Raw genomic sequence first — 13311 nt, forward strand, 5'->3', positions numbered from 1 at the left:
GGGCTAGAAATAAAAGGAGATGGGGGTTGAGATGTTGTTCCCTTAGGTTAGGAGATCTTGGTTGGCACATAGAGGGAGCAGAGCTAGGAAAGATGGACAGAAGTTGAAGATACAAGGCATTAGGATGGCTCAGTCAGTTAAGCATCCAGCTTTTTGATTTCGGCTTATGTCATGAACTCACAGTTCGTGGGAGTGAGCCCTGCATAGAGCCGTTTTGGGCTCCATGCTGACAACCGAAAACCTGCTTGGGATTCTCTCTGTCCTCTCTCTGCCCCTCCCCCCCTTTGTCTCTCTCAAAATAAATAAAGAAGATGAAGATGAGTAAAGAGAATAACTGATAGATGACTTGGCTGTATATTTTCTTATGAGATATGGTGAAGGTGATGATGATGGTAATGATCATAACAGTAAAATCAGTAATGGCAGCAGCAAAGTACTAAAATTTATAGTAAGGTTACTCTATGCCAGGCACTGTTCATAAGTTATGTTCTTTAATCATCACAATAATATAATTTATAATATGTACTCTATAATGTATGTACTGTCATTACGCCAATTTTACAGATAAGAGAATACAGACATAAGAATGAAGCTGAGAAAACTTAAACGAGTCCTCAGCTATCACAAAGCTGATAAGGGGTAAATTTGTCTTCACAAAAAGGCAAACAGACTTAATTTCAAAGCCTCAGCTCTTTTTTTTTCATATTGAATAGTGAAATTTTTTTTTTTTNTACCATACTGTCTTGATGATGACGGTCAAAGCCTCAACTCTTAATCATGTGTAACTTGCAAGTGTGGCTTGTCTGATAGATATAAACAGATTTATACTATATTTGGTTGTTTCTGTTTTTCTGCGGCTGAAGACCTGTTCTTGGCATATATGTTGGCATTTTATTATTAGTGCCATTGGTTGCCTCTATAACATTATGGAAATGCATAATGTATTTCAATAGGAAATGCTTTTTTTTTTCCTTTGAAAAGAAAAGAGATAAAAAGTACATACACAAAGTAGGGCAAAGGAAAAGCAGAATTGTGTATATGGATATAATTGATAATTTGTTTACAGTATACAAATTGGAATTGTAAACATCACTTAGAAGTAGGACTTTTGAAAGAGTGGGGTAAAGACCTCCAAAAGCAATGAGAATACTGGGAAAAGTTTTCAAATCATCTGTTCCACCTTTCTGGAAAGTAATCAAAGGATTGCAACAATCCAGAGAGTTCTAATCAAGAAAAACTGCAGAATCTTTATGAGAATAGGAAGCTTCTTGGTAATTTATCTTGCCCTGTTGCCCTCCAGTTTTCCTCAGCTCTGTGATAGCCTTAAAAATCCACATCGAGACACCTGTGGTAGCTGTGAAAACCAGCAGCATCGCAGCAATGGAAGGAGGCTAGTTATGGTGGGAGTTCCCAGGAAGTCCCATCCTGGAGCATTATACTCTCTCTGCCTGGCAGCTGCCTGGTAAAGTTCCAATGAGCTTGTCACTCTTTAACCTGATTTTAGAGCTTCTTCCATGAGAAAAGTCCTAGATGTTTTTTGAAATAACCAGCATCATTTTTTTTTTAAACATTGCAACTGCTCAGCATGGCAGTACTAGTCGGGAAGATAGGAAACTTACCAAAAAGCTTAAAAGAAAGACCTGAAAATGAGATGTTCATACTCTGGGGCCTGTATTCAGATCTAGGAAAGACATGAGAAGGTCCCAGTCATTTACCTCTGACTATCCTTGAAGTCTCTGTGCAAGCAAGAAATGAAGACTAAGGGAGCATTTAAAATAAGATTGTTGAAAGCATGCTTTACCACACATGCAAGGCCTCTGGCAAAGAGTGGAAGACATACTGGTGCAAGATATTTAAGACAATCTCTGTCTAATCATTACCTGATCACTAAGCTAACTGAACAGAAATCTAGGATGTAGATTTCATAGAATCTGTTCAGGCAAGTCAACAAACAAAACAATGATCCCCATAGGAGGAGTCTGATTTCTAAGATCTCCATTTTAAATTATTGAATATGTTCAGTTTTCACTAAATTTTTTTTTGAAACTTGTAAAGAAAAAGGAAAGAATGGCCAATACATGGGAAAAAGCAGTTCATAGAAACTGCACTTGAGGATGCCCTGATGTTGGACTGACTAGACAAATCTTTTAAGCTAGCTATTACATACATGCTTAGTTAAAGGAACCATTTTCTAAAGAATTATAAGTATCAAGCTGGTATCTTACCAAACAAAGACAATCAGCAGAGAAATATTATAGAAATATTAAATAGCAAGTCTTAAGGTGACAATTATGATAACTAAAATAAAAATCTATTAGAAGGGTTCAGCAGAAGATATGAGTTGGCAGAAGAAAGAATCAACATACGTGAAGACAGGCCAGTTTCTATTATCTCACTCTGAGGAACAGAATGAGGAACAGAATGACGAAAGATGGAGATCCTCAGAGACCTGTGAGACACTATCAGGTGAAGCAACATACAAATAATTGGTGTCTAAGAGGAGAGGGGAGGAGACAGAAATAGGAAGAAAAAAATTTTAAAGAAATAGTGGCCTGAAAACTTTCCAAATTTGTTGAAAATCATTAGTATGCGCATACAAAGCTTAATGCACTCCAAGTAAGAGAAATTCAAACAGATCTACACATGACTGTCAAAACATCAATTAGAAGTACCTTCTTGGCTCCTAATTGTTTCTTCTGAATTATAATTTTGTCTGCTATGGTTATATTCATTAATAATACTCGATTCTTAAAGTTTTATTCTTATACATTTATTGCAACAAAAATTGAATCATATATAAATAATTGCAAAAAATTACTCAATGCAGTCTTTTGTTGTGTAAAATGAATAATAATGACTTTAAAATCTTTTAGTATATGACTGGCCTTTTTTCTTCCTTGGAGTTTAGGTTAATTTTTGTGTGACTTGGCATTTTTGGATTTTATATAAACAAAATAAACAACTTAGTTATATACAGGTTTTCAGATTTTATTTTAAATTACTCTAATGTGGTTTAGTTTACTTGAGCAAACAATATAATTTTTAGTGCTACACTAAAAAGGAGCTGTATCCTCCTCTCATGTTATTTCTCTTTTTTTTAAGTTTACTTATTTTGAGAGAAAGAGTGTTAGTGAAGGGGCGATGGGGAGGGGAGAGAGAGAGAGAGAGAGAGAGAGAGAGAATGAGAATTCCAAGCAGGGTCTGCACTGTCAGCACAGAGCCTGACACAGAGCTCGAAGTCATGAAACTGATATCGTGACCCTGAGCTGAAACCAAGAGCTGGACACTTAACCAACTGAGCCACCCAGGCGCCTCTCATATTGTTGCTTATTTAAGTAGTTTGGAAAATAGCAATTTGAATAATATAATAGGGAAGACATACTGAAACACTTTATAAATCACTGTAAAATGAGATTTTTGGAGAAATGAATGTGATGATTGAGGTCACCATACAGAAATCATGTCATTTGTTGAAGTTAACCCTATATGTTTCCTAGAATTAATTAGGTTGAGTGAAAAACAGTAAGTAAAAGAGGCATCTGACATCCAAATGCCCATTACAGATAAAGTTAAGATCACTCAGGTCAGTCATATTTGTGTTTCGTGTACTAACATGGCCTCTTGCTGCAGAGACTGATAAAGAATAAGTGAAGAATTACAAGTCTACTGTCATTGATCTAACCAGCGCAGATGCAATCTTTTGTACTCTCTTTGTTGTTCATACTTAACATCCTATTGAATGGATCACTTGGGTTAAATCCTCAAAGTACTTTGGTTTCCCAGAGAAGCATTCTGGAAGTATACAAGTTATCCAAGTAGAAGCTGATGTTATTATCTAAGAGCATGCTATGTACAAGATGTTCATGCATAATGAGAAATTAAAGTAGGCTGTTTCACTACTAATCTGCTTTCTATTTGCAATTACTGTTATAAAATTTTCCATTTGTGTTTATTCTACATAATTTGATGACAAGGTATGCCTTACACAGTTTATTTATTTGAATGGAATTCTTTTTGAAATATCAAACTTTACTGCTTTATTTTGAAATCATTGGTTTATCAGTCACAGTAAAAACAAAATTTTATTACTGCTTAAATATTTTCAGGAGTCATTTGAAAATATTTACATTTTCAATTTTTTTTTTAATGTTTATCTTTGAGAGAGGGAGAGAGCGCAAGTGGGGGAGGGACAGAATGAGAGGGCGACAAAGCAGGCTCCATGCTGACATCAGGAAGCCGGATGCAGGGCTCCAACTCACGAGTCCTGAGATCATGACCTGAACTGAAGTCGATGCTCAAGTGACTGAACCACCCAGGCACCGCTCAATATTCAGTTTTAATAAAATTAACTGTGTTTTGTAATTTAGAGGTCAACATTCATATTTGAGTACCAAGTATCTAGTTAGTGAATTATAGATTTTCATTGTTCCTTGAGAGTCAGTTCAAAAGCAAAAAATTGCATAGTTGGAGGAAAAGTCTTTTAAGTGGTATCTTGTAGACACTAAATTTAAGATTTTATCTTAGGTATTCTGTTTATAGGAAAATGCTTGTATTTCAAGTTCATATAACTTGAGAAGGTTACATTTTTCTGTAGCTCTTAATATAAAACACACCATAAATTAAGGTACGGAGACATTACATTATGATAAACTCAGACTCTAGGCTAAATATATAAATCAGCTAAATTCAAACTGAGAGCTACACTTGACTATATTCCTTTTGAGAATTAAATTCTGGAAGAAGTTAGCTCATGCTAGTAACCATGCCGCTGTGATTTATTGTTAATGTTAGAGTTATTATTTTGTTTCTGCATTTACATTCTCCTGTTGTCATAGACACTTCACTACTGCTATTTAATTTTCTAATTTTCTGCCACCTCTGTTTTCACTGCCAAATATATAATTATAGGTGCAGATGTGCATTAAATAAATTCAGTGGTACCTCTAATAGTGGAAATAACTACATTAGCAGTTGTTTTCTCATTCTTTATTCATAGGTTTTTTTCCATCAACTTTTAAAGTTTCCATTATCATCTTAGTTTGAGTCATCCCCAAATACATGGCTATATTTTTTTGACCTAATACATGTAAATATTTCAGAGATTATACATTCAGTTGATTTCAATATTTATTAAATTTCTGAACAAACTTGCTAATCCTTTGCTTCCTTCCTCAGTTAGTGACATATCTCTATTCTTCTTTTTCTTAAACTAGGTATTCCAGAAGCATCTTCATTCTTTTCCTTCTTTCTTATTCTCAGTGCTATTCTGGGTTAAGTCTTAATTTTCTGTCACATAGTTTTATTAAAAAAAAAAAAAAAAAAAAAGAAGCCAAACTCTTAACCTTACCTCTTACCTTTTCCTTCTCCAGTGTTTTGCCAGTGGTATTATTAAAATTATATTTCTCCTCAAAACTTTCATACAGTTATCTTAATTTTTAGTCTTGTAAAAACAAAAAATAGGTCTACACTGTTTATATGTTGGTCATCCAGTGTTTGAATATTATTATCATGTTCTACATATTAATCTTTTCTTCCTTGAATTCTGACTTCCTTGACCAAATAAACTTATTCAATAAATATGAAGAAAACTACAATAAAACACTGAAATGTGAGAAATGTACATTTTTAGGCAAATTAAATGAATATTATATATTAAGTTGAGTAATATGAAGATGTTATATTTTTAAAGTAATGTACGTATCTAATGCAATTTGAATCAAAAGGTATTTTCTTTTGAAACCTTGACAAAATTATTCTGAAATCTGGAAAAAATTAATAAATTCATCTCACTTAATTTCAGTGTCATGACGTTTATCTACATTTAAGAAATTAGCAACTCTATAGTAGAGTCTAAGAATTAAGCCCTGTTGACAAAGAAATCCCTTCACGTTATATTTTATCCTTTAGCATGTGTGTATAAAACTTTGAACAAATTAGGATCCCACCCAAAAAGTGGTATCATCAAAACATTTCTGTGTGTTTTTACTAGAGACTTCACCAAAGATTTTGTGAGATGTCTTGTTGAAATCAAAATAGCCTGTTCCCTGTTGGGCATTCTCCTGATTTCCTGTTTTAATAACCTTTCAAAATAGAAACAAACAACCAAAACAACAAAGTTCTAAGGGTAGTTTTATAGAATTTATAGATGCTCATTTTGAAGAGACTTTAGAAATAATTAGTCTGTCCTCATTTTACAAAGGATAAACTTTAAACTTAAATATAAGTCTGAGTAATACAAGTAGCCAGCAATTTACTAAGTATCTACTTTATATGGGACCTGCAAAAACTTTACCTATAGTATCTTATTTTCTTCAACATAACTTTATTAAGACCTGTCATTCCTGTTATACCTAGATTATATCAATTTTTCAAGGTCACCATTTAGAATTTGCTAAAGTTTTTATTTACACGGGGAATTCCATTATATTAATGTTTGCATAATGAGATTTGATAGGCGTTTAATATCTTAAAGATAGTTTTCTATTTTAACTGGTAATATATGTATATTTCATACCTGTTTGTATATATTTTATCAGCTGCAGTTTTCACAAAATGAAATTAGTATTTGTTCACAAAAAAATGAATATGTGTAGTCCAAAATAATTGTTCTTAAAGGCACATATAGGTTAAATACTTGAGGAGCATTATTTTCTTATTAAAGAAACTGAAGTTATCATTTAGCTTGCTCTTTGCTATTAACTCTTCAGAATTTTGGTATAATATGTATGTGATTTTAAATATAATTAAAAACTATCTTCAATTAGCTTAAATATTTCAGTTAGATATTATATTATTGATTATTGCAGTACCAAGGAAGGCATACAATGGTTTCATATTTTAAAAGATAATATTAGGAAAGTATAAGAATGTGCTTGTATAATTGGTAGCTAACCCCAAAAGAATGGAGGGTAACTTCATATTATTTATAAGCCACCAGAAGAAATTGTTGTGGGTACTAGTTCTCTATGCTTTTAAAGACACAAGTTTTGAAATGCCAAATGGCTTATAAAAGAAACAGGGTTCTGTTATGCTTCCTGAACAAAACGACAGGTGTACATGGATGATATGTTTTATACAGTTGTACTTGTTACACACATCCGTTTAGCAGATTTTTTGTTTCTCATAGGTTTTATATTCTTTATTTCTAATAAGTGAGAATATTTTATTAAATATACTGGATTTTCACTTGTGAAGCTTGTTGTTTAAACCAGTTTCTTTTATTACAGAAACACCGGCTACATTCCCAGACACTGTAAAGGAAAAAGAAACACCAACCCCTGGTGAAGATATTCAGCTAGAAAGTTCTATTCCACATACAGATTCGGGAATTGGAGAGGAGCAAGTGGCTAGCATCCTGAATGGGGCAGAATTAGAGGCCGGCACAGGTCCTGATGCCATGAGTGAACTGTTATCCACTTTGTCATCCGAAGTGAAAAAATCACAGGAAAGCTTGACTGAGAACCCCAGTGAACTGTTGAAACCTGCACCGTCCATATCTAGCATTAGTCAAACCAAAGGCATCAATGTCAAGGAAATATTGAAAAGCCTTGTGGCTGCCCCAGTTGAAATTGCAGAATGTGGCCCTGAACCTATCCCATACCCAGATCCAGCACTGAAGAGAGAAGCGCAAGCTATTCTTCCTATGCAGTTTCATTCCTTTGATAGGTAGGTACTTAACTGATTACTCACAGGGCTCTATATAAGGAAGGAAAATTAGAGTGTATTAATTTAAAAATATTAGGAGGAATCTTGAAGACCTTATATTTAGTAATGTAAATTCTTACTATAAAGAGTATCAAGGTGCTAGGCCAACCAGATTGATCTCATACATAGTAAGGCATTTTAATTTTACTAATATATCTCAAAAAAAGAATTTCAATATGATATGCAAGGATAGCACATTAAATTAGAAAGAGGGAGGGACACCTAGGTGGCTCAGTCAGTTAAACACCTGATTTTGGCTCAAGTTATGATCTCACAGTTCATGGGTTCACGCTTCATGTCCAGCTCTCTGCTGACAGCTAGGAGCCTGGAGCCTGCTTCCTATTCTGTGTCCCCCTGTCTCTCTCTGTCTCTCCCCTGCTCATGTTCTGTCTCTCTCAACAATAAATATTAAAATATTTTTTAATTAGAAAAAGAGAAATCCAGATTCTGATTCCATCATCAAGTGACTACACTGTATTGCGGAAGTGATTTTATCTTTTTGGACTTAATTGTTTCATGGATAAAAGGGGGAAAGGATAGGCCGTATCTCTCCAAGGTAGAGTCTGGCTCTGAAATTCCTTTATCATCGCACTGAAAACTGTAATAATTATTGGAGATTATATAGCTCGCTCCAAGTAATAAAATTCAAATTTGAGTTTTAGATGCAAGTATATGAAAAGATTTTAAAATATGAATTATCACCTGGGCGCCTCAGTTGGTTGAGTGTCTGGCTTTGGCTCAGGTCATGATATTACAGTCCGTGGGTTTGATCCCCGCTTTGGGCTCTGTGCTGACAGCTCAGTCGGGAGCCTGCTTCAGGTTCTGTGTCTCCCTCTCTCTCTGACCTTCTCCCGCTTGTGCTCTGTCTCTATAATAAATAAACATTTAAAAAAATATTTTATTCATTATCACCTACCTTATATAATTTTCCCTGAATCAACGTAAAGGTCATTTTTTGAGGCATATATTTGAAAGTAAATACTGTTGAAAAGCCTTTTAGGTTTCTAAACTATTTATAAAATGGCTCACATGTCTACATTCAATCATACAAGAGATTTTTAGTTGGAAACAACTGAATTTTCTTTTTCTATTTCACTGTACAGACCTTTAAACTGATAGTTCACAAGCAGGGTAGTAAAACATTTTAGAACCAAAGACTTAGTTGATGTATTTTATCCTGCTATTTAATAACTCAGCAGTATTAGAAAAATATTTTAGAATGGTCATAATTACTAAGAATAGTACTTAAATTTGAGTACTATTTATAGTGGAACTGATGAATATTTACATATTAGCATATAAACTAAGGAATCTGTTTACCATCTTAATTATATTGTTTTTGATGTCAAAAACACTTTCCCCTCCCAAAATTTATATATGTGTGTGAGGTGATTAGTAAACAATTGTTTTTTTTTTTTGTTTTAGAGAGAGAAGATCAAGTTAGGAACTCAAATGTTTCTTAAACTGGAATGTCAAAAATAAATATAGAGGCAAAATGTAATACCTGTTATGTATTACTTTTTCCAAAATAGCCAGACTGCTTTGTCCCAATCTGAGGCAGTATTTTTTGGTGTTTAGGGAGTCAAGGTGTGGCAGTAAAGCCATTTGTAGTTAAGACAAATTACCTTTTTCACATATAAATATAAATTAAACTTTACCTTTAAACATTTTAACCACTGTTGCACAGATATTTCTTGAAAATTTTTTTGTGAAAATGTAAACAGTTATCACGACAGATACAAAGATGGATAAAGACAATGTTGTCTACATTGAACTTACAGAGTAGTAAATGGAGATGAAATGTTTGCAAAAAACTTGTCATATAAGATAAAGTGTGTTCAGTTGGCGAATTCTTAATAAGCTAAAAGGAAAGGGGCTATTAAATGTAGGGAAATATTTCTTTTTTTTAATGGCTTGTGTTAATATTGTATCTGGATGTTCATTCATAGAGTTCCTTGGATCTTCCTTATGCCATTTCATACTGATGCCCTCTATTTCACCTATTTAGTTTATGTTCCCAGGTTGTGTAGTGTATGTGTGTTTATGAGTATATATAAACATATGCATGTAAGTATCTGTAATTGTATACGTCTATAAAAATGTTATAATAAATTAATTTAGGGTTATAAAAACCATATTCTACTTACTTTTAAGTTGTATATTTAAGTTTTCTTAAAATAAAAAACAGTACAGAGAATTTAGTGTGATTTGCATAAGAGAATCCAGTGAACTAAAAGTTAAATATTTTTGTTTTAATTCAGATTATTCGTAGAACTGTTTTTTCATTAAAACTTAACAGAGCTATCACTTGTGTGCCAATATTCTCAGCTGCTCAGAATTTTTTACACTTTTGTGAGTCTGGCTTTAAAAGAAATAGAACTTTCCATTTGTTCCTGGTAGCATTTGCACAAAGTGCAATGGGAGGGGAATCATTATTCTAAATTGCATAAGTAGAAATGAAATCGAGGCCCACAAAGCATATTTCAATTCTTCTTAGGAAAAGGGTCTCTAGTGTAGTTAATATATGCAGTAGCTCAAGTACTATCAAATGTAAATGATGAGGTGATATTGATGAAAGGAGGGGATTGAGGTCTCAGGGGGCGCTGATGACGGATTGAACAGAAGCGGCCTTGCACTGCACGTAACTCAAGTCTGTCGTCTTCACTGCTCAAAGCCATAATGGGAGGTGGCAGTCTGAAATGAGTTGCCACGGCAAAGAGTATTATTTTTGAAATGCTTTCACACAAATCACTAGGCCCTGCATACAACTTAGTTTCATGCTTTAATGTCATCAGGAGGCACAAATTGGTGTGTCTAATTGTTTGCCACCTGCCAGCAAAATGAGCTGCCAGCCAGCCAGACGGGTTTGATTGTCTGTCAGCCATTCAATAGATTGAGAGTGACAACATCAAAAATTTAACTTCAAACTCTAGAGCTTTGAGCAGCTTTTCAGAGACATCATCCCCACAAGTGCTTCTGGACAACTGCATTTTTCAATTATATTTCCAATATATTGCTACCATTTGCCTTATCTGTCTTAAGGTAGCTATAATTACATTATGAAGTATATAAACATATTTCTGAAGCACTGAAGTCTGAAATCCAAGTTATGACATGTCTTTTAACATCAGATTGAATTCCTTGAAAATAGGATCCAAGATGACAGGCCTTAGAAGCAACGTCCTGAATACTACCAGTTTCAAACACAGAATTATCATGGGTCTTACCCTACCAATAATGTGTTTTTCATTTTTAGCTTTAGTTGGAAAATAGCTGTAGACTCTGTTGCTCATTTCTTTGTACCTAAATCATACTTCCTAATAATATTGTGCAATCCCAGTGGAGATCACCTAGGATTTTGCTTTTGTTACCCAATAGTTTATTGGTTTTATTGCAAACATGCTAACAATGTATTCTTTATACTCATTCTACAGTGTAAATTTGAAAACAGCTTCCAAAAACCACTGATACAATTTGAGTTATATTAACTTATGTTCCATATGGAGTGTTTCCCCCCACTTGGGATGTAGCATTTATGAATTTCAGTTGTGAAATTTACAATATTGTTTTCTTTAGGTACATTACAACATCAAATTTTAGAAACATTCAGATTTACCTAACATAAAGCATTTTCTGTCAGTATTATTTTATCAGATTGTATTATGAAATATTATATAAATATTTTTATCTACGTTCTGGAAAGTGCTGATTCTTTTTCTTTTGTTTCTTCCAGTCATCATCTGTGCAGATTTATGTATATGTTGGATTACACTTGAGTGGCCCTAACAAACCTGTATTTATGAATTGTCAAGCACTAAAAATACTAGGGATTCTCTTGTACTGTTTTATAGTAAAGAAATCCTATGTGTATGGAGGAAATACAATTATGAAATGATAACATTATCATGGTCTTATTTCTAACAGAAGCGCTTTAATAATCATAGAACACACAAACCAAATTGCAAAGTTCTCCAACAGTACCGTCTCTTTTGATAGATCTAAATATAGATCTATAGTCATGGAACATTCTAGCTGAGCTGTATTTTTTATGCATTAGGACCTGTGTAACTTTTAGGTTAGGGTAATGCTTTTCCCTAAAACCATCAATTAAGCTTTATCCTATCTTTTATATTAAAATATAATTTTGTATATCCACGTGATTTATACTTTTGAGAACTTAGAATATATCTGTGATTTAGGTCAGTCTTCATTCCCCAGGGATTTCCAAGATATTTTTCTCCCTTTAAGTTGGACAAAAGACAAAAAAAAAGGCACAGGGTAATATGCTTCTCCATACGTTTTAATTGTTTTTATGTTTTAGAAAATTGTTTTAGGTCTGGGATAGCACATAAAGCTTACAATTGTATTACTTCTCTGGCTAACAAACATTGATCTTACATGATTTATATTTCATCCCTTTTGATTGTATAATCCCACTTATGTTTGAATTACTAGGTTTGATAAGTTCGGGCAGACTTAGTGTATAGTCTATATATTGTTCCCCTGAAACATTTAATTTCCTTGCTTTCAAGTGTTTTATTCTCTGAAAAAGAAAATCTCTGAAATAAAAATTTAAAAAAAGCAAGATCAACAGCCTTCATATTATTAAACTTAAAGTACAAGGTGAGGCTAGCTATTTTCTCTCTAGCTTTTTAAATTAACATTTTTAACATTAGTGCTAAATGACAATTTAGGGAAGATAATAAAGAAATGTTTGATAGAGATGATGGAACCTTCCTACATTGGTATAAGATTATAAGAAATTATAGTTACTGCTGAGGACTTCAATTTCTGTTCCTATAAGGTTCTAATTTTGTGAAGTGTTTGCTTTTATCAGTTCAAGGATGAACAATTGTAAGCCAATTTTTTTTTTTTTTTACAGTTTGAAGTTTCTATGTTATCTAGCCTCTGAAATTCCAGCTTTTATTATTCTCCAAGTGTCCTGGGTATGGTATTTTAAGGATAGTTGCCAGTGGATGCAGTTTTGACGGAGCATGATTATATCCTAATATCCCCAGTCTTGATGCTTTTGTCTCCCCTGGCATTTACACAGACAATTCAGTGAGCTGAAAAAAAAGTATCTCTCTTTAAAGGGTAGATTAATGGAATACTCAATTATTTCTTAAACACATTTTTCATTGGTATTCTAAATAGTTTACAAAATAAAGGCATATAAAGCATGAAAATGTCATAGCAGTAACCTTGTGATTTCTGATGAGCTGAAGTAAATTGTAATACTGCCCTAAAATAAGTAGTTGTTTTCTTCCTAAGCTTCAGTTTTCTCTTTCAAGATAAATGTTTAACATTTATATAAACCTTGTTAGGGAAGAGTGTTAGTCTGAAAATTAGGAGAATTGGATATTAGTAATCGATCTCTTTGTAATTAGTTGTGTGATGTGGCTTTTATTATCTTTGGTTCTCTGGGACTCAGTTTCTCAGCATATAAAATGATGCATTGTTTCTAAAAAAAAATCCCATAGATTTCCGAAATCCTATCATAAATGAAATGACCTTGTAATTAGTCTCACAAAAAGTAGAAGACAGTTATTTTTGACTTTGGTTAAAGACTTGAATCCCAGGGGGCACCTGGGCGGCTCGGTCGGTTGA

The 13311-nt window shown here is 33.4% G+C and overlaps 1 protein-coding gene across 1 annotated transcript in view; it reads left to right on the forward strand.

Moving 5' to 3' along the window:
* The window catches only part of NBEA (neurobeachin), a 685485-nt gene that overhangs the window by 227887 nt on the left and 444287 nt on the right, over positions 1-13311 (forward strand). Inside the window, exon 30 of the mRNA XM_077752635.1 lies at positions 7227-7665. Within this exon, the coding sequence (XP_077608761.1) occupies positions 7227-7665 (439 nt within the window). The remainder of the gene's footprint in view (positions 1-7226; positions 7666-13311) is intronic.

The sequence above is a fragment of the Crocuta crocuta genome, unplaced genomic scaffold, assembly GCF_008692635.1.
Source record: "Crocuta crocuta isolate KB4526 unplaced genomic scaffold, BGI_CrCroc_1.0 scaffold190, whole genome shotgun sequence".
In the NCBI taxonomy this organism is placed as follows: domain Eukaryota; kingdom Metazoa; phylum Chordata; class Mammalia; order Carnivora; family Hyaenidae; genus Crocuta; species Crocuta crocuta.